The sequence below is a fragment of the Leopardus geoffroyi genome, chromosome X (genome assembly GCF_018350155.1).
Source record: "Leopardus geoffroyi isolate Oge1 chromosome X, O.geoffroyi_Oge1_pat1.0, whole genome shotgun sequence".
NCBI lineage: Eukaryota > Metazoa > Chordata > Mammalia > Carnivora > Felidae > Leopardus > Leopardus geoffroyi.
In genome coordinates this window covers 25,075,139-25,100,938 of record NC_059343.1, presented here as the reverse complement: position 1 = coordinate 25,100,938, position 25,800 = coordinate 25,075,139, and the positions used below count along the sequence as shown (strand labels likewise).

Genomic DNA, 25,800 nt, shown 5'->3' with positions numbered 1-25,800 from the left:
TGAGGCTTACAGAAGAGCATAGACGATACAGATTGATGCTAAAAACACCTTGAATTTAACAAAATAATAATGTTGAAAGTATACCCAAAGTGATAAGCAGGTTTATTATTTTATCCCTGTGGTCTGTTTTCCTGAAGCACTACTTCACTTAAGTAGACACATGCACTTTTAACAAGTGAAAGATCTCCTAATATTGGGGCACCTGGGTGGCTCAGTCAGTTAAGCATCTGACTTCGGCTCAGGTCATGATCTCGTAGTCCGTGAGTTCGAGCCCTGTGTCGGGCTCTGTGCTGACAGCTCAGAACCTGGAGCCTGCTTGGGATTCCACGTCTCCCTCTCTCTCTGCCCCTCCCCCCTCATACTCTGCCCCCCCCGCAAAGTAAATAAAACATAAAAAAAAATTTCACAATATTGCCTGCACATTTAGCCACCTTATGAAACTAGAAATTTCCTTTCCGCTTCACATGCAGGATTCTTTCTTATTTTAAAGAAGCATGATCTAAAACACTTCAAAATATTTGCTTATCATCAGCTAATGCAGATGCACTAAAATTAAATGATATCATGCTGTGCATAATATTTACATCAAGTACAATATAATCATGATTTGCAGAAAATCAAGCTACAAAACACTGGTTAATTATGATCCAGAGAACAGCCCACCTTTGCTGCTTTAGTGACAGATATAATTTGGGTTCTAAGAATCATTCTTTAATTTGGTTACAGGCAAAGTAAATGTGCTATGGTGTCACACTAAAGCAATGTTATAAAAAACATTTTTATATAAAAGTCATAGACTTTTATTTTAATAAAAGATGCATTTTAATACATACTATTTTAATTATAGGTCCTGCAACTCCCCCATTCATCCCAAACTTCATATATAGGCAAACTTGGCTTTATATTTTTTTACCCAAATCAATGTCACAGGTAAGGCCACTTAAATTAGAGGTATTCAGGATTATGAGTTGAATGAAAACTTCCATTAAAACTTTTATCTACTTCCTCTTGGATAATACAGAATAACTACTCACTCTTTTCAAGTAAAGACAAGATATTTTTGGAGAAATAGAGTTAGGAAAATATAGTAGCCCTGAGTAGCATTTAGGAGAAAATGATTCTATTACTCGTTCTACAAAATAGCCTCATTTAAGTGATTGCACCATTTGGGACCCAGTTTCCAGTCTCTGAGATTTTTTTTAATCACCTCTTTCTAAATAGTGGTTTGGCGTCCTAATGTTTCTAGAAAGGGAAGAGATGTATTTACCAAGGATGAGTTCTATAATCCAAAGAATAAAGACTAGAAGTACATTCGACATTCTTTAGGGAATAGATGTTTTTTCATTATATTTTCAAATTCCTTGTCTCTATACCTACTCTTGGAAAAACTACTTCAGTATAGATTGAAAGCAAAAAAATAAATAAAACCTCAATATCTATTGTAAAGAAAACCCAAGTATAAACAGTTACGTTTTTCACTCTTCCATTAAACAGACGGGAAGATAAACTGTTAATTGTAATTTTCTCTACAAAGACCTATTAAACACAGCAAAACTGAAAACCAAACTAGTTGTAGATTATACCCATGCATACCATTCATACATAATACAAGAGTGAATGTGTGTTTACTATTTAAATATATCATATATTGCAAGTGCCAGTTATTTACTAGGTCTAATGTTTACCAAAGGCATTACCAAAGAGCACCTGATTTATTTAAGTAAAATTTTATTTAGATAAGAATAATTAATATTCATCAAATGAATTTTATAAATTGAATTATAGTTTTTAAGTCAAAATATACGATAATCTCAAGATACGAAAGAAAAGGCAATGATTATAAGATGAAGGTCACTACCACTAAGCTCTCTTCATATACGAAAACTATACTAAGTGAATCAATGAACACATGAAAATCTCTTAAAAGTATATAATATCCCTTGTACACTTATTTCTATATGTTTCATAAATATGATTGTACAAAAAGTTACCAAGAAGAACCTTTCTAAAGATGAGAATAATTTCTTTAACTCCTAATATTGCTCTTGTTTTCCCCTGTTTTGTCTCTTGGGACCACTCTTAGAGAAGTAAACTATCAAGTAAAAAAAAGGCATGATGATAATATATTACATGACACAAAATGACCAAAATGCACATTTGGATATAATTCTACATTATGCAAACTGATTTCACATACCTTACCTCATTAGATCCTTGCAAAAATCCTATGAAATAAACAAGGCAAGTTTTATAATTGCCATTTGGTACATGAAGAAACTGATACGGTGAAGGTTGTGGTGATTCCAATATGGTCATGAGACCAGGGAGCTGCAGACTCATGATTACAGAGTTCTAAATCTTGTGCTCATGTCCTTCTGTCTTAGCAACCAGAGAGAGGAATGACACCAATTGCTGCATCTCATATAATTATTCAATTATTACACCTGAAATTATGTTATTTTCAGGTTCATGAGAACACATACATCAGATTTATAGAGAGATAAGTGAAGAAAATAGTAAATTTTCTGATTTGGAGCAAGACAGGAAGACGGAGATAGATTTCATATATTCTATTTTAACACTTGGGAAAATGTTTCCAAAAAATGATACCATTACAAAATATAAGCATAATTTTCTGAAATTGTAAACTCATTATTTCAAGTACTTTCAAAAGCTAACATTTCTATAATTCCCTAAGCATATTTTCTTTAACCTTTCAAATGCATTTCAGCACAAGATGATTTAAAAGCAAGCAGGAATAAATGTCACCTACAGGAGTCCACTTAGCATTTGGTTAAGTACTTCTTTCAGTGCACAGATTTGAAAAAACCAATAAGTAGCATAAAAACTCAACTTCATTACTTGCACATGAAATACTGAAGACTGTGATTACCTGTAACAGTTAATTCAGTAGTTCTTCTCACAACAAAGCCTCCATATTTTAATTCACAGGTGTAATTTCCAATGTCATCTTCCCTGACTTCTCTTATAAGCAGTGTATCTCTTTTGAACACAATGCTTGGCCTCCATGTTTTTGTCCTGCATTCCTGCATGGAAAACACAAAATTTCTGTAGTAAGTAAAGTAACTGAAAAATAGAGAAAAGATTTCTAAATAGCTAAACCAAAAGCTTCTAATATTATATTTTAAAGGGCTGAAAAGTTTGTAATTAATTCTAAGAATTTTCATACCTTCTCCACATCTCTGGGAAATCAGGTACCTCAATTTGAAAGCTGTTTTTTTTTTCTTTTTTTTTTCTTTTAGCAAGAGTCACTTTATTACCTTCAAAGATTAGTGTCTCTAAATCAGGTATACATTGATTTAGAAGATATAAGAAAAAAGACACTCAATTAAGATAACTACTAACATCATTTTTAGAAGTAAATACTCTTTATTTGCTAACTATGTAATTAACCATCTTGATACTAATAACATACAATAGAAAATATACTATTTTAGTGTGAAGTAGAAAAACTAATTCTGTAGAGGAAAATGCTTCTATTTCAATCTTTTAAATCTTTTAATACAACATTTAGAAATAATTCAGTCTCTTCATAACATGTACATTCTATAATCCATGAAAGAAATGGCCAACATTCATATACAAGGTCTTTACAGTACTATAAATATCTATTTTCATTGTTGGTGGGTCTACCAAATTATGGTCTCTAAATTAAGCTTAGGATTATAATGATGTTGGCTCAGGAGCTTTCTCTTTTTGCCAGAAATCCATTTCCACTAGCCAGATTCAAAATCAAGGCAATGAGGATAAAAGTAGCTTTAAGCCCTTGGACACTGTTCACAGGTAGTATTATTTCTGAAAAAAAATATTGCCACGTCAACTTTTTGCAGGCTATCATTTTGATTATGTGGATCAATGCCTTTGTATAAATGGGAGAGAACCATCCAGTTATTTCAGACCAAAATATACATCTTATATACTCATATTAGTTGCATAAACTGTCATAATTGCAGAAGGTATATACATCGAATACATGGAATATATGTTGCCTTGAGTATGGGAAAATAATCTGGATTACTGCAAGACTTTTAAGTTTCATGTATAATGCATCTCCTCCCATCACTCCACTAGTGACAGTCTTTACAGCTTAAGGTCACAGTAATTGGGGTGTTGGTGGAAACATGACTAAAGGACCAATGTGAGGCCAGCCATTTTAAATACTGAGTGTGTGTGTGTGTGTGTGTGTGTGTGTGTACATGTATAGAAGGTGAATATACACATATGACGACTAGACAAACATTTGTTCTCAGAGACTTTGGGTCAAACTTCCCTAACAGTCTCCCCTTTGAAGTAATCATTAGGGCTTGCTAAGGATCTGCTTGTGGAAAGCAGGCATGCCACTGAGAATCAGGGTATGAAATACCTACACAAAGAAAAACAAAAGGGAAAAAATAAACCTCATCTGCACAGCAACAGAAATCAGTGGGGCTAATATTTGAGGGCTGTTTGACATTGTCTTGGATAGAAATTCAAAAGAAATATACAAAAATATTTCAACAGTTCAAATGTTCTGAATCCTCCATTACTTGCTATCAAGAATGAAAATTAAGTCTTACTCAGAGAAGGTCATTGCTAATTACGGCAAATCCTTTACAACTTATTAAATATTTGTTTCTTGTTAATTTCTCATAAGTTCTGAATTCATGACATACTGATATTGGTGGGTGTAGTTACTAAGAGGTCATGCTTCCTAAATTCCTACTTATAGGGAATTATACAAAGTAAAATTTATACTAGTACTCTTTAAATCATAGACACAATATCCCAGACAAATGATCATAGCACCTATATTATATTTCTTGAAGACACTCAGTAACAAAAATTTCTTGTATGGTAGAAATAAGTTGAAGAGTACATCCAAATCTTAAAACTGAGAGAAAGTCAATTATGTGATAGGAAGGACAGGGGTTGGATTATTCTCCTTTAGTCTGAAGTTTCTTTTGGTTTTTGAAAAGAAGTTTATCTAGTGCTATTTTTATAATGCTATGAATTTTCATCAGATTTTAGAAAATGTATGTGTTTTTATATGGAAAGGAATTGAATATGCACAAAGGTACTTCCATTAAACAGAAGAGTTCAATAAAGCTAGAATACCATTTTTTCATAGAAGTAAATCAATCCTTTCCTTGCTTGGGGACATTAGGACTGTTTATGTGAAGAGCTCTGAAATGAATGCTTAACGTATTTTAGTTCCTGAAATTATCAACACAGATTATAATCGACTTGAAAGAATTGTGTAAGCTAGATGTGAACATTAACACAACAGCTTATTGCAATGGATTACCAATATAAATATTGAAAGACATTTATCAAAGCTATTGGTTTGAAAACTTATAACGAGCAGCACAATTTGGTGTACTATTTTAGGAGTACAGAGCTGAAAGTCATCATATCCATTTAATTTTTTTTATCCAACTTGTCCAAGAATAAGATACACATTCATCTATTTACAAGTAACAAAATCATTCACAGCACATACCTTATACCATAGGATTTCAGGTTCTCTGGTTGGTAGTAAAAAATCTTCTATGTCACGGCATGAAATTTCCTTGCTTTTGCTAAGTTCAGCTTTATCAAAGTATTTCATCTTGGAATTGTAGCAGAGTCCAGTGTCATTTTCGCCCACTGTCAGTGAGATGGATACCTTCATACAGTAAGTGGAGTTTCTGTAATGAAGCAAAATAAATAAGGTGGTCTGGTGTGAACAAAAAGTGCTGCCAGAATGTGTTTACTTCACTAAAAGAGAAAGAGAAACAGAGACAGAGAGAGAGGAGGAGAGGAAGAGGGAAAAAGAAAAGCAAACATTCCCTTGATTAGTTAAGGTTATGGTATTATGGCTTATTTCACAGAACTTTCTCTTATCACACAGCTAGACAAAGCTTGGTTTGGTGAAAACATTCGTACATTTTTCATTTGTTAGAAAAAAAAAGTTTTGTATTATATACAAGTGTGGTTTGAAACCTGTTCACTAGGGATTGTTGTATCTAAAAAAACGAATGAAATAAAGGAAGATTTAGGTCAGAAAAGAAGTCAACCTTGCGTTTATGCTTGGCATAAACTCAACAGAGGCAAACTCAACTTGGCAAACTCAACAGAGTAGAAAAATATAACTGGTCTATTGGGCATAATGGAATGAGAAGAAAAAGGCTGCTCAATTCTTGTAGTATGGGTTGTCTTGGTAAGTAGAGACATTATCAGTGAATATGGGAAGAAAAGTCTTGGGTAAAAATACTGCACACTCACTATCTTTATAGACTCAAATCCATTTGGGTTGGGACCTGGAGTCCAGGTTGTCAGACAAGATAAACATCCTAATGTACTATGTAAGGATGGACCCCATCCTGATAGGTTCTACATAATCAGCCTATTAAATCAGTGCCTCATTTTACAACTTGTTGGTCCCTAAATCAAGTTTCTAACTTGAAATACATGAGAAGAGAAATCATGTTCAGAGATCTCCTTGAAAGAGTTGGGCCAAAGGAAGTTTTCCTGTAAAGTGCACTATTTGGGTTTGCCATTTAAGTCTCTGCACATTCAATGGACACTGCTATGGGTCAGGCACAGTCATGTAGGCAGTGAGAAAAAAGAGAAGCATAAAACATCAAATTCAAGGTTTTATAGAGAACTTCTTATGTGGTAAGTGCCCAACAGCTCATTTGTATACTTGGTTATCAAAGTTCTGGATTTGAGTTTTACTGCTTACTATTTCTGCAATGTTGGGCAACTCATTTAACCCCTCAGAACCTTAGGTGGGGGTGGTGGGACAACACGTGTCTGAGTTTGGCCTGTCACCGGTGCTCAGTAACGTTGGCTCTTCTCACTCTGCACTGGTGCACACAGATCACAGTCCCCTAGTTCTCCTCCTTATTCAGCCAAGATATTTGCCATTTAAACAGCCACTTGATTCAAATTTTTGTTTTTTGTTGTTGTTTTTTTTTAATGCCAATATGACAAGACGAGAATAGCCAGAAAATAGGTAGGTTGGTTGTGGTATAATAAAAATATATATTTGGTCTTAGTTCATGGCACAAATTTCCTGAAACTCCTAGAACCATCAGAGCGATAGGAGTGGAGCATCTTTGAGTATTCAAAGTGAGCCCCTTTTAATCACCTTTGAGTTTATGTGAATGAGATGCCTTAGGATGAAGCCCTTAGAAAGCCTCAGAATGGGGCTGGTTACCAGAAAGACCAAGTGTTCAGAGGATTGGAATGTTTAACTCCAGCCATGGACCCTAAGGCAAGCGGGCAGGAGCTTCAGGTGAAGCTCTATAAAAACTCTAGAACAACAAAGGTTGATGAGTTTGGGTGGATGAACCGTGGAGGTTCTGGGGGGGGGGCATGCCTGGAGATGGCATGGAAGTCCTGTGCCGCTTCCTCCACACTGTGCCCTACATGCCTCTTTCATCTGACTGTTCATTTCTACCCTTTGAGATACCCTTTGTAATAAATTGACAATAGTACGTCAACTGCTTCCTGAGTTTGTGAGCCATTCTAGCAAATGACTGAGTCCAAGGAGGGGGTTGTGAGAATCTCTGATTCGTAGCCAGTCTGTCAGAAGCACAGGTGACAGCCTGGACTTGCACTGCTGTGTGAGTTGTGAGGCAGGAGGCAGTCTGGTGGGACTGAGTCCTCAACCTGTGGGGTGTGATGTTATCTCCAATAGATAGTGTCAGAACAGATTTGAACTGTAGCATAAACAGCTGGTGTTGCAAAATCCCTTGGTGTGGAAAACCCCCCATATACCTGGTGTCAGAAGTACTGAGAATAGAGCAGAAAAATAGAGTTTTCCTTTACAGTTATTTATTTCGCTTTATATTGGGTAACAAAGAAAAGTGCCACAAAATTATTACGCAGAATGATTAAATATTGATGTCTCTACTTAGTATAATAGCCTAGAAGCACATCTAAAATACTTCACAGGTAAAACCTTTAACCTTTAAACAAAGTCAGTCAGTAAAATGGTCCTGGAAGAATGTGTTCAGAGATTTTGTTAGAATGATAAAACATATTATAGTCCCTGCTCTCAGGGACTATAATCCCTTGTAATCCAGAAGTGATACACAAGTAAACAGCTGAAATTCAATGTGATAAGCACTACAGAAAGATAGTGTGCACCACCACAACAGCGTCAAAGAAAGAATCAAGACTTCTTAAGTTGTGATACCTGGTTGTCTTAAAGAATGAGAAAGAATTCAGCAAATTTAACAAAGGCTAATCCAGGGAACAGTATGCACAAAGGCTTGAAGACATGCAACGACTTGATATGTTAGAGGAATTGCAAATAATTTGGTATGGCTGGACTCCAGAGTAGTTATAAAGGAACAGCAGGCACTGAGACCAGAGAGGTGTGCAGAAGCCAGAAGGAGAGTCACGTAAGCCACAGCAGAATGTGGACTTTATGCTGGGAAATGAAGACAATGGGATTTTGGAGAGATTTTTCTGATGGCAGTGAGAAAAATGGATTGGAGAGAACAGAGGACTAGGTGCAGTGAGAAAATTAGAAAGCAACATCATTCATTCAGGAGAAACATGGCCGCTCCAAAGGCAATGACCACTGAGACAGGAAGGAGGAATCATGCTCAAATTATATTAAAGATACCGAATCACTACAACAGTGAAGGAGGAAAGGAAAGAGAGAGTTATCCAAGATGATGAAGAACTTTTCTCAGATGAGTATATGAAAAGTAGAGTCAATCTTTCGGCATGGAAAATACTGAAGGGAAAAAAAAAAAAAACAGCTTTGAGAGAAAAGAAAGTGTGCTAAATTTTAGCTTGAGCTTCACACCCAAGTGGAAAAAATATCCTCTTTGGGTTTGCCAGAAATATTGCTCATGCATTATTTATTAATTTTACTCCAGCACAGACTAGAACATGCTCTTTAGAGGCTCATTTTAAGGTAATATTTTCAGAAAAAATAATTATCCAAGGTAAGCAATTAACTATCCTAGGACATATCCCAATGTGCAGTAAGAAAATACCCACATTTTAGAATAATACTGATATTTGTACACATTAGAATTCTTAAAGAACAGACTTTTCTAAGAAGTAAATCAGTGAATTCTAAATTTGAATGAACATTCCACATGAATGTTTTAAATTCATGAGTCTTAGGTTTTCTTTCCCCTCAAACTACTAATTACTATTGTTTGTTTGTTTTTCTACACCTTCTTTTATCAAATGCCAGACATTTTTTTATACAAACAGGGCTGAGTCAAGAGCAAGATCTCAAAAGCCCAGCTGTAAAAGATTCAGATTCCAGCTTGATCGCTCAGTACTTTTGACAAGGAGAGAAAGTTACTTGACTCCTGAGGCTGCCATCTTCTCCTCATTTGTATAAAGAGAAAGTAATACTAAAAACCTTGGAGGCTGTTTTGGGAATCAAACATGCTAAAACACAAAGAGCTTAGGGCAGGGCCAGGATCTTCCAGAGAGCACTGAGTAAGTTAGATACTATTGGCACTACATCCCTTGTCCCCATTTCCTTTAGATTTCCATTTCCCAGTACAGCCACCAAGTGTTTTTAGAAGGCAGGTTAGACAGACAACATGACCATGATGATGCCTTCAGTTCTTCAGTGCTTAATTAATGTCAAGCATAAGAATCCAGAAAGGTCCTTCTATTTTTCATCTGGGATATGTGAGCGGGCTGGAGAAGAAGGAGTAAACCTGATGAAAAATACAGACTTCCCACCCCACCATCCCTTTCTCCTTTCTATAGATGCAACTGACCACTAATTTTCAGAAAGTAGCTCCAGATGAGCACACTTAGGTGTTCTTATTTTCCTGACTTTTATTCCCCAGCTCTGGGAGGTGACTGCTGATTTACAACTGTCTGGTAATGTCTGGAATTCCAGACTCCCCACGATAGCACTATTTTCAAATTACTTTCAATGTTTTAATACTTGTTTACTGTTTCTGTTCATCAGGAGGTGATTTAAAAAGCTAAAAATAAAGCAGCATCCAATGAACACGATACTCCTATTTACTGAGAAGAGCTAACAGGAAGCAAGCAACTTGTGACACATTAATAAACATATGATCCCTGTGAGGGGAATTACACACTCTCAAAGTAAACAGTACCATCCGCCATCATCAAATTTGCAGCATGACTGCTCTGGCACCCTGGCTCTGTGCATCAGGGAAATACCATGCGATGGGGTAAATGGGGTAAGGCAAAGGCTCCTACAGGACTTCCGGTGAAAATCAAAAGCACATATTTACTTGGCTTCTATTGTTTAGAATGGATGGGCTGTCATCTAGGCAAAAAGCTAAATCATGACTACTAGTTTCCATGTTTATAAAGTGGCTAGAGAGACAGGATATACATGTATGTGGAGAAAATACTTGTTCTTTACTGATAATCAATACTCAGTTGACTCTGGAAGTCAGTACAGCGCATTCAAGTTCTCCAAGGGTTTCTGAGCAGTGTGCTACCTTGAAAGAGACAAAGATTCAATAATAGTATTGTGGATTAAAAAAAAAAAATGCTAGCTCTACTCTACTTCAATGATAAAAAATACAATATTAATTTCAAAAAAGACCTAGTTTTCTCTGGCAAAGGTGACCTGAAGTACAGACCAAGTACACAGTATGTATTGTACAAATAGTTCACACAGATTTCCTTCATTTACCCAGCTGAGGTTACAGCAAAGTAAACCAATGCCTAAAGAAGTCAATGATTTACCCAAGTTCTACTATCCATTTAGTGGCAAAAAAAATAGGATTAGAACTCACATCTCGTAACTTCTAATTCTATATACTGGAGATTATTAGTGCTGGATGTATATATATATATATATATATATATATATATATATATATATATACATGTGTGTATATATGTATATGTGTATATATACACACATGTATATATGTATACGTGTATATGCATATATGTACATATATATGTATATATACATATATGTGTGTATATACATATATATACATATGTGTGTATATACATATATATGTGTGTGTGTACATATATATATATATACATATATATTCAACATTGTTTAAAACAAAATAAAGTTACCCACTCTTAGCCCCTGGTTTTTATATTATTTTGTACCCCCAAATAGATGTCTTCTGGAGAAAGGGAAAATGTGATCTAAGTTGGATTTCTTTGAAAATTTGGGTCTTAAATCCCTCAAGTTTAATAAGGACTAAAAGGGAGCAAGCGACAGGTATTAAAGAAATATTATGGTGTTTTTCAGGTCCTTCTACTATGTACTTTTTACATATTTACATACTTGTCAACAAGTTGGCTTCTGAAAGGACTGCCTTAGAGTCCTGTCTTACAAGGGAGTGAAAAAACCATCTAACCTTAAACCAATACAAAGACTAAGAACTAACAAATATACTAAAACATAATTAAGAAGCAAATGTATGACACAAATATAAAATGAAAATAACTTCTGTAAGTGCAGACTTTGGAAGTCAGTACAGTGCATTCAAGTTCTCCAAGGGTTTCTGAGCAGTGTGCTACCTTGAAAGAGACAAAGATTCTGAGTTGCCATGCATAGGAGCTATCACAGATTTAAAAAATTCATCTTTTAACAGATGCAACAATACACAACTATAGATCAAGGTGTGGCAATGTGGGTAGTCCAGACAGGAGGTAAGAAAGAAAACTGTGTGTGAAAAGGGAAATTTTGTATATTACCTGATTAGCTGATAGAGTATAATAAAAACCACACGACACCACACGTTAAGGGTAGCACAGTTACAATTATTCTGTAATCACACCTCCTATACATGATCATGTGTAGTGTTGAATGTCTCCTACTCTAACAGAATTACCAGTAACATGATAGTTAAATAGATCCTCTAACAGACTCACTAACTACTTGATCTGTCTGTTATGTTAATTCTCAGGTCTCTAAGGAAAATCATAACATTTCCATAGTATTTGGAAATGTTTTCCCACATAACGAAGGGCTGAGAAAGACAGACAGGAATTTGAACAATGGTTTTAAAGGATTAAGTTTTTCTCTGCTTCTCTGTTTCTTACGGTCTACTCTAACATTTACTGGTCATTTCTTAAGTCGTAATCTTCTGTATATAATTGTTTTGTACAAATAAAAGCACAAAGTATTTTTAAAGTGTCAAAAATATTTGCCCATGGAAAGACATCTCTGAATCAGTTACCGCAGACCTGAAATTTGACCATAGTGTCTAATCATTAGTTGTGAAACTAACATGTGAGGAATCAAAAATGTAAGGGTTGGATTGTGGAGGGAACATTTTACAGTTTGTTAAGGCTTAAATATGCTCTGACAGTTTATTTCTAATCTTAAAGCCTTCCAATTTTTTCCTATATTTTAATGTTTTCTTAGTCTTTACCCTGATGCCTGAAGCAAAGCATGTGGCCCCTCTGTTACATCTGATCTTTGTTACACATACTATGCTTATGGCTACTGGCACAAAATGTGAGATTTGTTTGGATTAGGTTTTCTTTTGAGAAGAGCTCTGGAGGACCTATTGATTTAACTGTGCTTGAAGTCAGCCCTTCTGACAAGATTACAGAGAGACCATTGAGCAAATGATAAGACTAAAAATGCCAGTTTACTGCCTTTTGATTTGAAGTTCTGTTTTCTAAAAATTTAACTGGTACACTGAACTTCATCTACAGTCTTATGTTAACTATAAATTCAAAATAATTATCTCTGTCTTTTTTGGTGAAAAGTAATTAACAGAATTTTGCCATTTCTGTTTTCCTAGCCTAAGATTCTTGAAAGACTAGAGTTGAAAAGTCCTCGGTATATGGAATTCTAGTCCAATATTTCTCTGCCTGAGCTACCCTTGGGTGTGAGGACTTTTGAACTTCACAATTAGATTCCAAGGTCTCCTTCCTGACCTCTGCTTGAGGAAGAAGAGGGACACAGCAAAGCAAAAATAAATACGTGTCCCTGAAAGGAAAATGAGGCCCAGAACGTGGGTTCGAGGTCACATAAATTACAAATAATTTTCTCAAGAAAGCTTATCCATCTTATCCTTTTGTTTATTTTCCCCATAACAATCTCAATTTTTTTAAATTTGATTTAAATCCACCTTAGTTAACATATAGTGTAATAATGATTTCAGGAGGAGAATTGAGTGATTCATCACTTACATACAACACCTAGTGCTCATCCCAACAAGTGCCCTCCTTAATGCCCATCATCCATTGTGCCTATCCTCCCACCCAACACCCCTCCAGCAATCCTCAGTTTGTTCTCTGTATTTAAGAGCCTCTTACGGTTTGGCTCTCTGTTTTTATCTTATTTTTCCTTCGCTTCCCCTATGTTCATCTGCTTTGTTTCTTACATTCACATATGAGTGAAATCATAAGATATTTATCTTTCTCTGGCTAACTTCTTTCACTTAGCATAATACAATCTCGATTTGTAATCATTTATCTCCAGTTATTTTGCTGCCTCCTCTGTTAACAGGCATTCTTCTTACAGTATATAAAATGAAGGAGTTAGCTCTATGCTGTTTGAATTATTAGAAGCATATTTTTTTTAACTGAGGTAAAAGGAATACAACATGGAATTAACCATTAACCATTTGAAAGTGTACAATTAAGTGTCATTCAGTACATTCATCGTGCTGTGCAACCATCATCTCTACCTAGTTCTAAGACATTTTCATCATCCCCAAAAGAAACCCATAACTATTAGCAAGTACTCCCTATTCCCCCATTCCCAAAGCCCCCAGCAACCATCAATCTGCTTTCTGTCTTCATGGATTTGCTTATTAGGAATATTTCATATAAATGGAATCATATAATGTGTGGATTTTTGCACCTGGCTTCTTTCACTCAGCATAAAGTATTCAAGGTTCACCCACACTGTAGTATGCATCTACCTGTACGCCATTCCATTTTTTGGCTAAGAGCCGACCGTACAGATATACCAATGTAGTTCATTTGTACACGAGCAGATGGACATCTGAATTTGTTTCCACATTTTGGCTATGGAGAGTAATGCTCCTATGAATGTTCATGTACAAGTATTTGTTTGAGTCTGTTTTTTTTAATACTTTTGGGACTATACCTTGGGGTAGACATGTTGGGTCATGTGGTTATTCTACATCTCAGTTTTGGACAAATCAAGCACTTCTTTTTTTAAACTCTTCTACCCCTTCTGAATACGAGTTTCTGCTGCCAAATGGAGACAAAAGCATTAGAGAAACATGGTCACTGACTAATGTGGCTCAAAACTTAAAAGGCCCAATGACTTTTTAAGTGCCTAGCACTGTGCCAGGCACTGGGGAGGCGTTGTCAGTAAATATTTGTGAAATGAATGAATAAACTCTTGGCCAAGGGCTATCAAGTTCTGATTACATTTCTTCTTTGATTCATCTCTTTAAACAACTCTCATGTATACCCCACCAAACTAGTTTTTACGCCCTTTTGTTTTATACTTCTTTGAAATGGCATGCACTTCTGGATAGTGGATGGGGCAAGAGAACGTGTCTTCTAGGCCCGGCAGAAACTTGTAAAGATTTCCTGGTACTGAATAGCTATCTGCCATCACCTGGTTATCTCATTCTCTCACCCTGTATGCAACAGACTAGTTGGCCTTCTCGATTAGAAAGATAAGAAAAAGGGAGAATCAAAGTGTGAGCCATGCTTGGGTCAGTTATAAATCACTTTTGTTTTTCTCCCCAAGGATCACATAGGCAGCTTTTAATACAGTGAGTCTAGCAGTTCTTATACTGTTAGAAATCTTGTACAGAAGTGACCTAGGATCCAGATGCTTAGCTAATCTTGTACTCCATCTCCTCATTTTATAATCTAAATTCCAGGGAAAGTTGTAACAGAGTAAAACAAAATCTATATTCATCTTTAAGACAGAAAGCTACCAAGGTTCGCTGAAATTTTACCCATTCACAAATAGATTTTTCAGAGTTAGATTAATAACATTTAAACATATGAAAACATGGTTTTTTTCCCCTTCTTGTATAGAAACCATATATGGACTATGTCAGGAAACAGCCCCCATAATCAGTGGGGGGTTTTTTCTGCTAATACTTCTTTAAATATTTTCTAAATGTCATAATGGCATATGCTTTATTCAGCTTTACTTAGGTCAATATTACCTGATAATAACTTTGCTTTCTTTAACTTCACAAGAAAAATACAATATATAAACTGTAAAGAGAGTAAATAATTATTAAGGACATTTATATCATATTTCTAATTACATGTATAAGACAAAAACTGAATCTATTCCATAAAATTGATACGGGTGCATATTTCTGGACTCTAGAGACTGGTGTTATTTTAAAGATATAATGCTTACTAAAAGTCATGATCAGAGTTTCATGTAAAGACTGATCTCTTTGAACGTGGCATGTTGAGAAACTAGCCTGATTGCTGCAGACACAAAGGGGACATAATAGCAGGCTTGTATCCAGGAAAACTACTCCTCATCCAAGAGAGTTTTGGAAGAAAAGGAAGAGGAAGCCAGGTATGTTCCCTGAAAAAGAGATGAGGCTACCACCCTTGACCCAACATGTTCATACCACTAGCTTGGTGCTCAAATTTGAAGGTAACATGTGAGATCTTGCTTGCTTTTTCCATGACACTCTAATTTCACTTTTTGGACTCTTCCACTGATTTTTCTCCTGGAACAGTTTGAAAGTGTTTCTTTCTGTATAAATTCAGTATATTTCCTTTTACCCTTCCCAGAGTAAAGGCATACTATTTGATAAACACAAAATAAAATCATTCAGCCCAACAGAGAACACTCAACATTATATAGGAATAAATGTATAACATCATTTATTACATGAGTCAATTACCTATCATTTATTGACCATTAAAACTTTATTCATTTAGTGAACACATATTTGCTGAGCAAAGACTGTGTCTGGCCCAGCTGGGGATAAAGCAGTGAACAAGCAAAGTACTTGCCTTTATGGAGGTTATATTTTACTGAGAGGAAATGGTGGAGGGAGGAATACTGTACAAAATGCTTTATACAATACCACTTCACAGACACTAGAATGGCTATTTTAAAAAAATGGAAAATAACAAGTTTTGGCAAAAATATGGGAAAAAATGGAACCCTCGTGCATTGCTGGTGGGAATATAAAATGGTGCAGTTCTTCAAAAAGTTAAACACAGAGTTACCAAATGATCTAGCAATTCTACCCCTAGCTATATACCTGAAACAACTGAAAGCAGGGACTTCAACAGCTACTTGTCTATCAATGTTCATAGTAGCATTACTCACAGCGCCAAAACACAGAAACAACACAAACATTCATCAAAACGTGAACGGGTAAACAAAATGTGGCATATAAATACAGCAGAATAGTATTTGGTCTTTAACAAGAATAACATCCTCATACCTGATGCAACACGGATAAGCCTTAAAAACATTACGCTAAGTGAAATAAGTCAGACACAAAAGGACAGTGTATAATTCCACTTACATATCTACAATAAGCAAACTCAGACAGACAAAAGTAAAATAGAAGTTACCTGATCTGAGGGAAAGAAAGGTACTGAATTTGTTTGGAATGATAAAAATTTCCTGGCAATGAATAGTGGTGATGGTTGCACCACATTGTGAACGTACGTAATGCCACTAACATGTATGATTAAAAATGGTTGGAATGGAAACTTCGATGTTATGTATATTTTACCAGGATCAAAAAAAACCCCATTAAATTATACATTCTGGATGCATGAATTATATGGCTTGTGAATGCTATCTCAATAAAGGCATTATTTTTTAAAAAGCTTTCATGCATTCTGTCATCTCATCTTCCTCTATGTAATCACATTTAACCTTCATATTTTAAATATCATTTCTGTTTTTGACTTCTGTGTCTGTATCTCCAGCTCTGATTTCTCTGTCAACTCTAGATTTACATATCCAGTTGCCTATTTATCATACCTATTTGAAAACTAAAAAGTTACTTCAGACCTAACGACCTAACGTGCCCTGGAAACAAATCTCTACTTTTACTCTCAAATCTACTCTTCCCCTGGCCTCCCGTATCTCACGGATAGCCACACCGTTCACCGAACTGCTCAAGCAAAATAGCTAGAATTCTTTCAGACGTTACAGTGTCATCCCGACAAAACTAGCATGAGGACAGTGAGGGGGTACCAAAGACAAAATAATTAAGGTAAATGATATTTCAATCCAATGTTTAAAAAATAAAATTAATACCAAAAATCCATGAGAATAAAGGTTTCACAGTCTTAACTGTACCACTCTGCTTTATATGTATCCTATCAACGATCACTAATTGATATTTCCTTCATTTTATTTCTGTGTATAGGTATATATTTCATCTTCCATTCAGTGTAAGTACCATGAGAGCAGGAGTTTAATCTGCCTTGTTCACCACTTTATCGCATGAAGTTGTGCTCCATTTACCAGGCTCTCCTACTGGCTGAGTTCAAACGTGAATTTTTCCAAGAGAGGATCTGTCATTTCAGGTTCTGGAATTGGTTGTATGACCTCCTTCCTCTCTTCTTTCCTCTAGACAGAGGGGTGCCTGTGGCTTCCCACTGTTGCTAACCCCTGGAATGCCTCGTGTTATGCCATTTCAGCTCTTCCACCATATTTATAACCCATTTTGCATATTAAATGTCCCCTAATGAACTATTTGGAATGTATTTGTTTTAACCAACTAGATCCTGGCCACTACAGTAGTTTAGGCAACAAACATCTGAGTGTGTGTTTTTTTTTTTTAATTTTTAACATTTATTCATTTTTGAGAGAGAGAGAGAGATAGAGCACGAGTGGGGGAGGGGCAGAGAGAGAGGGAGACACAGAATCCGAGGCAGGCTCCAGGCTCTGAGCTGGCAGCACACAGCCCGACGCGAGACTTGAACTCAGGAACAGTGAGATCATGACCTGAGCCGAAGTGAGACGCTTAACCGACTGAGCCACCTGGGCACCCCCAAACATCTGAGTGTTTAATCAACATTATACATAAATTCCTGAAAGTCTTTCATGAGGTAAAATAAAAAGATAAGCAAATTATATAGTTATGTATTTGCAAAAAGTACAAATAACGATGTATAAACACCACACATTTAATAAATTAAGGCACTTTTGCATTTTCTTATCTATGAGGAAAGTCTTTTACTGATATTCTACAACGAAAAAAGAGCAGAATCAAACAGTGAGTTAGTTTAATTTAAAGGCAGAATCAAACATTTTTCGGGAGAGACGTTTTTATTCTATATGACATGCAAATTTTGCATTTGGTTTCTTTTCAATACTTCTTATGCAGTTTTAGTATCCATTTCAATCAATAGTAATTTTTAGATTTTTCTGACTAGAAAGAAGAGCCATTAATCTGGATCACCTACAATTCACTAAAAGAACCAATGGTTTAAATGCCAGCAAACTGATAACTTTCCTTGGCAAAAACAGGACATTTTTAGAAAAGAAGGTCTAACAATTTGTATTTCTTTATAAATATAAACATGCTTGCAATGTGACAATTGTAGTAAAAAATTTTTGTCAACAAAGAATGTAGGAATAAAATCCTCTACACTCTGCCAGAATATAATGCTATACAGTCCTGTTAGAGGTATGATTAAAAGTGTTAAGAACAAAACCCAAGTGGGACTAATATTACCCAAATATGAAAAAAAAAATACAAGAGGAGGAGGCTTGCACGGGCAGAAGAAGCCACCAACATGCTGTGTGATTACGGACAGGTAACTAGTCTTCTCTGAACTTCAGTTACCTGATCATAAAATTATAAAGGTACTTAATTTCCTATCCTTGCTGTGAGAAGCAAAGAGCATCCTAATGTAAACATACTTTGTAATGGACAAACAGCTACTTAACATGTATCACTGCTGTTTCTGTGATGTGCAGTGATGGCTTCATCCCTTAGATGATTGTCAACCTCACTACATGTCTTGAATCTTCTCACTTCTGCCCAATGTTATTTCATATACCTTTCATTACTCATAATATTTCACCACTGGCTACATATGGAATTTATACCAAGGTCACCACTTTTTAAAAGCTTTATCTCCTTTTCAGCAGTACCTCATAAAAGAGATAAATCAGATAACCCTTGATATTTAGTCTCCTTATCCTACTGTGAATACAGTGTTCTTCCATTTCTGTTCTCCAGATCCCACTACTCATTTTTATAGAAAAGTTCAATATAAACAGAATGCCCTTTTTGGGACTGAAGTCCCATACATTTGAAATTCAGTTAAACTTGTCTCATAGTATTGCCAGAAGGAGCTGCAGTTGACCTGAGGCATAAAGTGGAAAGTATCCATAGGTGCAGCAGTAGGGAGAAAAATAAATAAATAGAACAGCAATAAAGGAGGCATTGCCCATTATTAGCTTTGCTATTTCCTTGGTTTTAGATGGAAGAATCACCAATGAGATTCTAGAACTGGATGGTTAAATATTTGCAGTTGTCAACAGCTGTGTTCATGGAACATTCATTTTGAAATTCAGTATTTTCAGAAGCATGGGTCACATGCAAAACATTTATCCCTAGCCAGAGGATAGGTGGAATAATTACACAGGAGATATTGCCACAGTCAGCTGTCAAACCTACTTAGCTGTCAATACTATAAGGTTATTTCTCATGTTCTTCTCATATGAAATGACTGTCACAAAGAATTGAAAATGGCTTTATTGTATGTATGAATTCCAATTATAATATCTGCTTCTTCCTTAAAAAGTCCATTATGATAATAGCCAGAGATGGAAAACGCTATTGGAATGGAGGAGTTCAATCCTATTATATTCAGTCTTATCAGAATGCAGGGTCTTCCCACATTATTCTTCATACACACATGAAGAATATCATAACGATTAACTGGACATCTTTTATTTGAGTGCTTTCTTGAAGCCACAATTGATACAACAGCACTGTAATCATTCCCACTCTCAAAACCCTTCTGTTCACTAGTCTATTAAATACAATTGCAATGGACTACCTTGGTGGCTAATTTGAAAAAACTATTACATTGCTTTTCGCTTCTGGTTTCCCTTACTAGTATGGATTTATTTGGAATACAAACTGTACGAAGTATTGCTGCCTAATTTGACTTTGTAGTTACTGATGTCTTTATTTACCACTTATTATGTCTACAATGTATAAAGCACATAACACGAATAAGTCATTAATTTGCATTGTGGCCTTGGGTACATTAGTTTCTCATTTGTCAAATAACAATCTACATGAAGGTCTACATCCTTTCCTGAAATTCCAAAATGATATTGTTGATACTATCATTGTGCATGTTTACATTTACCTGATCCATTCAGTGCATTATTGAGAAATTTTACAGAGGGAGTCTTTGTGTGCATGTTTGTGTACTCTGTGTACCTGTACCTTAGCTCTTTCCCTTCACGAATACAAATCATTCAGTGATATTGTAAACTATTCTAATTTTCTCAACACAGGCTCATCCCTTTCTATACTATGGTCTCGGTCTCCTCTCCATCATTTCTCAGAAAATGTTACTAACGTTATCAATAATCTCCCGACTTTCAGTCATTATCTGGCTCAAGCACAATATGACATTTAATAATGTTTATGTCCATTCATCTTGAGATTTCATTACAGGGCCTTTTCCTGGTTTTCCTTTTGTGCTTCTATTCATTCACTCCTTTCCCCTTAAATGCCAGAATTTCCCTAGGTTTTTGTCCTCGCTATTCATTCCCGCTTGAGTGCTCTTATGTTACAAAGTGGTACTCAGAATGAAATACAGCTACCCCGATTGACAGATAACAGTTGTGCCCTGGTAGTGTAGGAAGTAACAGAGGAAATGTTGCACTTGTTCAAAATAAATGGAAAAGTAAGTAAATTTTTAATGAGTATATGCTAATAGTGGAAAATTCTCACCTATGATCCCCAGTCCTGAAGCCAAATCGAGGGTCAGATCCTGGTACCAGGTTCTTTGCTGTCCACAGGATTTCATCCAATTAAGACCCTCAACAACAATGTGTAACACCTGTCTGTTTCCCCACACCAGTAGCTAACAAGATAAGCTCTAAAGTGCTTTCATCTTTGGCAATACAATAGGTAAAAACAGGTCTTTTATTTTAGTCTTAACTTACAGTTCTATTATTTGTAAGGCTGAATGTCTTTTCATATACTTAAGTGGTATTTATATTCCTTCTTTGATCATTTTGACCTCTTCTTTCCTCCTGGGTTACTGATCTTATTTTTATTAATTTGTAGACAGTTTTTGAGACTAAATTATGAGACAGGAAATACTGAGAAACACTTTGGGACCAGGCAGATTAGAGCACCGGTTATTGAGGTATCAAAAGAAAGGAGCATAGGCACACCTGGGTGGCTCAGTCGGTTAAGCGTCTGACTTCAGCTCAGGTCATGATTTCATGGTTCTTGAGTTTGAGCCCCACGTCGGGCTCTGTGCTGACAGCTCACAGCCTGGAACTTGCTCTGGATTCTGTGTCTCCCTCTCTCTCTGCCCCTCCCTTACTCGTGCTCTGTCTCTCAAAAATGAATAGATGTTTGAAAAAGAAAGCAAGCAAGCAAGAAAGAAAGAGGCATAGAAAAAGCATATGACCAGAAGTGGTCATCCCTTCTCAGGAAGAGAGTGCGGTACCTTTGAGAGGAAATGTGTCCTTTGAAACCTAACGGTGAAGGGTGGGGGAGGAAATGCTGCCTAAAAATAAAGGGCTCTAATAAACCAGATATTGTCAATGAATAAGAAACCAGACTTGTGAAAGAAAAGACCATTTTCTAAAAACTACTACCACCACTACCAACAATAAAAACAATAAAATCTATGTGTGTAGATAATAACAGCAAATGAAGGTGGTCTTGAAATATGAAATGAAGTAAGCCGTGTGATTTCCCTGCCCTAGCCACCTCAAAGTGTCTTCTCTTGCTGGTTCAGGGCAAAAAGCCATTGAGTATCAATTAAGCAGGTAAAACCATTGTAAAATACATCTGCACACAGAGGCGCCTGGGTAGCTCCATTGGTTAAGTGTCCGACTCTTGACCTCAGCTCGGATCATGATCTCAGTGTTCATGGGTTCAGGCCATGCATTTGGCTCTGTGCTGAGAGTGCTAAGCCTGCTTGGGATTCTCTCTCCCTCTCTCTGCTCCTCCCCCATTCTCTCTCTCTCTCAAAATAAACTGAAAAAAAAAAAAAACCCACATCTGCACACATACACATCCACACTTGCACACAGCAGAGGAAAATTTTTAACACAATACCCCAAAAGGAATTTTATACTTAAATAAGTGATTGCAGAATTAGAAAAACACTATGAATCATAAAATTGAAAAAAAGAAAAAAAACAATCTCCAAAAAGAAAATGACAAATCTCAGGGAAATGTGAAACAGGAGCTAATCAAATTCAGGAGAGAGAGAACATGAATGAGGACTAAATTGCAAGGTGCTTGTGGTAAGCGGAATTTTTAAATGGCCAGTGAAAGATGACCCACTCTAATTTTCAGCATGCTTAAATATAAGACTTATTACTCCTTTCGTTATGTTATATGGCACCACAACTTAAAATAGGGAAGATGATTCCATATTCTCCAGATGGGCCCTTAAAAGCATAGAGCTTTCTCTAGCTGGTAGCAAAAGAGGAAGTCTGAGACCCTTGAAGCATGAAAAGCATCACTGGCTTAAAGATGGAGGAAGACACTTAACAAATAGGAGCAACTGTGAGGAGATAAGAGCGGTCCCTGGCTGACAATCAGGAAGAAAATAGGAATCTTAATCCTATAACCACAAGAATCTAAATTTAGCCAACCACTTGATATGGATTCTTCCCCAGATATTCCAGTTAAAAGCCTGGCCCAGGCAACCTAGACTCTTGACTTGTGAGACCCAAAGCTCAGTCTGCCCTGTGTTCTGACCAACAGAACTGTAAGAAAACAAAAATGGGTTTTATTTTTGGCCACTAAGTTTGTGGTAACTTGTTATGGCAGCAAGAGTAAATTAATAGAGTTCCCAAGGGAGAACAGGTATAACCACCATTAACATAGGCTTATAAAGGACAGAATAGAAAAAGGAAAAAAAAATACAAAAAGGTTTAGAAAGAATGTGACAGAAAAGACACAAATAGATGATCCAGCATACTTATAACTGAAATCCCTGAAAGGAAAGAAAAAAAAAAAACAAAAACAAATCAAAGGAATAGAAATGTTTTAAGACTCCACTCAAAGAAAACTTTGCTGAAATAAAAACTCTGGATTTACATATTAAAAGAACCCAACACATAACAGGCAAAAAAGAGAAAGGATGGTTAAATCCAAGAAATACCTTATCAAAACCATTATGCTTTAAAACTAACAAAACACTCTGCACTGGCAAAGCAGTCTTGAAAGACAAAAGCAACCTACAGAATGGGAGAACATATTCGCAAATGACACATCTGATAAAGGGTTAGCATCCAAAATATATAAATTAACTTATATAAGTCAATACCCCAAAAACAAACAATCCAATTTAAAAATGGACAGAAGAGGGGCACCTGGGTGGCTCAGTCGATTAGGCATCCGACTTCGGCTCAGGTCATGATCTCATGGTTTGTGGGTTCAAGACCACGTTGGGCTCTGTGCTGACCTGGGCTTCAGAGCCTGGAGCCGGCTTTAGATTCTGGATCGGCCTCTCTCTCTGCCCCTGCCCTGCTCACATTCTGTCTCTCTCTCTTTCAACAATAAAATAAACATTAAAAATTTTAAAAAAATAAAATAAAAATAATAAAAATGGACAGAAGACATGACCAGACATTTCTCCAAAGAAGACATCCAGATGGCCAAGAAACATAAGAAAAGATGCTCGTTATCACTCATCTTTAGGAAACTACAGATCAAGACTATGATGGGGGCTCCTGGGTGTCTCAGCTAGTTAAGCTTCTGACTCGGTTTTGGCTCAGGTCATGATCTCATGGAGTTTGAGTCTTGCATTGGGCTCCTCACTGAGAGTGCAGAGACTGCTTGGGATTCTCTCTCTCCCTCTCTCTCCGCCCCTCCCTGGTGTGCGTGCATGCGCTCTCTCTCTCAAAATACATAAATAAACTTTCAAAAGACTACAATGGGATGTCACCTCATACCTGCCATAATGGCTAAAACAAAAGGCACAAGAAACAACAGGCGGTGAGGATGTGGAGAAAGGGAAACGCTCTTGCACTGTTGGTGGGAATGCAAACTGGTACAGCCACTGTGAAAAACAGTATGGAGGCTCCTCAAAAAGGTAAAAACAGAACTACCTTACAATCTAGTGGGCTTTTACCCTCCCCAAATACAAAACATTACCTCAAAAAGAGACATGCACCCCTATGTTTATAGCAGCATTATTTACAATAGCCAAGATATGAAAACAGCCTGTGTCCATCGACTGATGAATGGATAAAGATGTGGTATATATATACAATGGAGTATCATTCAACCATAAAAAAGAATGAAATCTTTCCATGTACAAAGACATGGAAGGAGCTAGAGTGTATATTCTAAGTGAAATAAGTCAGAGAATGACAAATGCCATATGATTTTACTCATATGTAGAATTTAAGAAACAAAAGAGCAAGGGAAAGAAAAAGAGAGAGACAAGTCAAGAAACAAATGATTCTTTTTTTCTCTAATGAGAACAAACTGATGGTTACCAGAGGGGAGGTGGGGGGGATGGGTGAAATACATGATGGGGATTAAGGTGCACACTTGTCATGAGGAGCACAGGATGATGTATGGAATTGTTGAACCACCAAATTGTGCAGCTGAAAATAACATAACACTGTATGTTAACCATCCTGTAAATAAAATAAAATAAAATAAAATAAAATAAAATAAAATAAAATAAAATAAAAATAACATCCTCTGAACCTTCAGAGAAAAGGCCAAGTCACTTACAAAAAAAGAAAACACAAAGGCCAACAAGGGCAGAGTAACATTTTCAAGAATGTAAAGGACAGAGTATGAGCCAAGATTTTTTACCAGCAAGGTTTTAAACATTAAAAAAAAAAAAAAAGAATGTCAGGAAATATTGTACATATAAATGCTTCCTACAAATAGAGAATGTTACAATATTACAATGGACAATGTTACACTGTAAGGACAGAGAAGGATCTGGAGAAGATTTGGTAGTGAGAGTACTTAACTGAAGTTCTGGTACTAAAATAAACACAGTATTAAGTATTATGGTCGTAAGAATAACAAATAAATGCTATTTTCTCTGATGAAGTATTAATAACACACCTAAAAAATGCAGAGAGAAGGAAGAAAGGAGTAGAGAGTAACCTGATTCATTAACATATAGGTGAGAATTAAAATATTTACAGCTGGCCTAACAGTATAAATCGAGGTAAGATAAAAGAGGAGTAAAATCACATAACGGTATCAGTGTAAAGATAACTGGTGGGAACAACAACAACAAAAAAGAACAGAGAATAAAAAATAGTATAGCAGAGCTGTAGGATCTTCTTATATTAAGGATATTTATGTATTCTGATTTCTAGCTCAAATATCTTTGGTCAGTTTGTTGTCATTAATTTTATTTTGACTGACATGAAGACTGGCTACTATTTCTTTGTAATAATTATATCAATCATTTTATAACTTCTGGATTTTGTGACTTTTAGAAAGACCTTTTCTATGCTGCAATTATAAATATTTTAAAATTTTTCAGTATTTTCTTCCAGTACTTGTGTAGTTTCATCATTGACTTATATTTACAAAAATGGTAAGATAGAAAAAAGCTTGTTTTTTCAAACAGGTTCCTTTTTTACGAACACCACTGATTGAAAACTTTATCTTTCCTCCACTGACATGTGATGCCACTCCTGCTGTATGGCAA

At 36.0% G+C, this 25,800-nt stretch overlaps 1 protein-coding gene across 1 annotated transcript in view; it reads right to left on the bottom strand.

The window, feature by feature from the left end:
- The window catches only part of IL1RAPL1 (interleukin 1 receptor accessory protein like 1), a 1,368,310-nt gene that overhangs the window by 542,956 nt on the left and 799,554 nt on the right, over window positions 1-25,800 (bottom strand). Inside the window, exons 4-5 of the mRNA XM_045472042.1 lie at window positions 5,501-5,687; window positions 2,894-3,047 (exon numbers count right to left, since the gene is read on the bottom strand). Coding sequence (XP_045327998.1) covers window positions 2,894-3,047; window positions 5,501-5,687 — 341 coding nt within the window. The remainder of the gene's footprint in view (window positions 1-2,893; window positions 3,048-5,500; window positions 5,688-25,800) is intronic.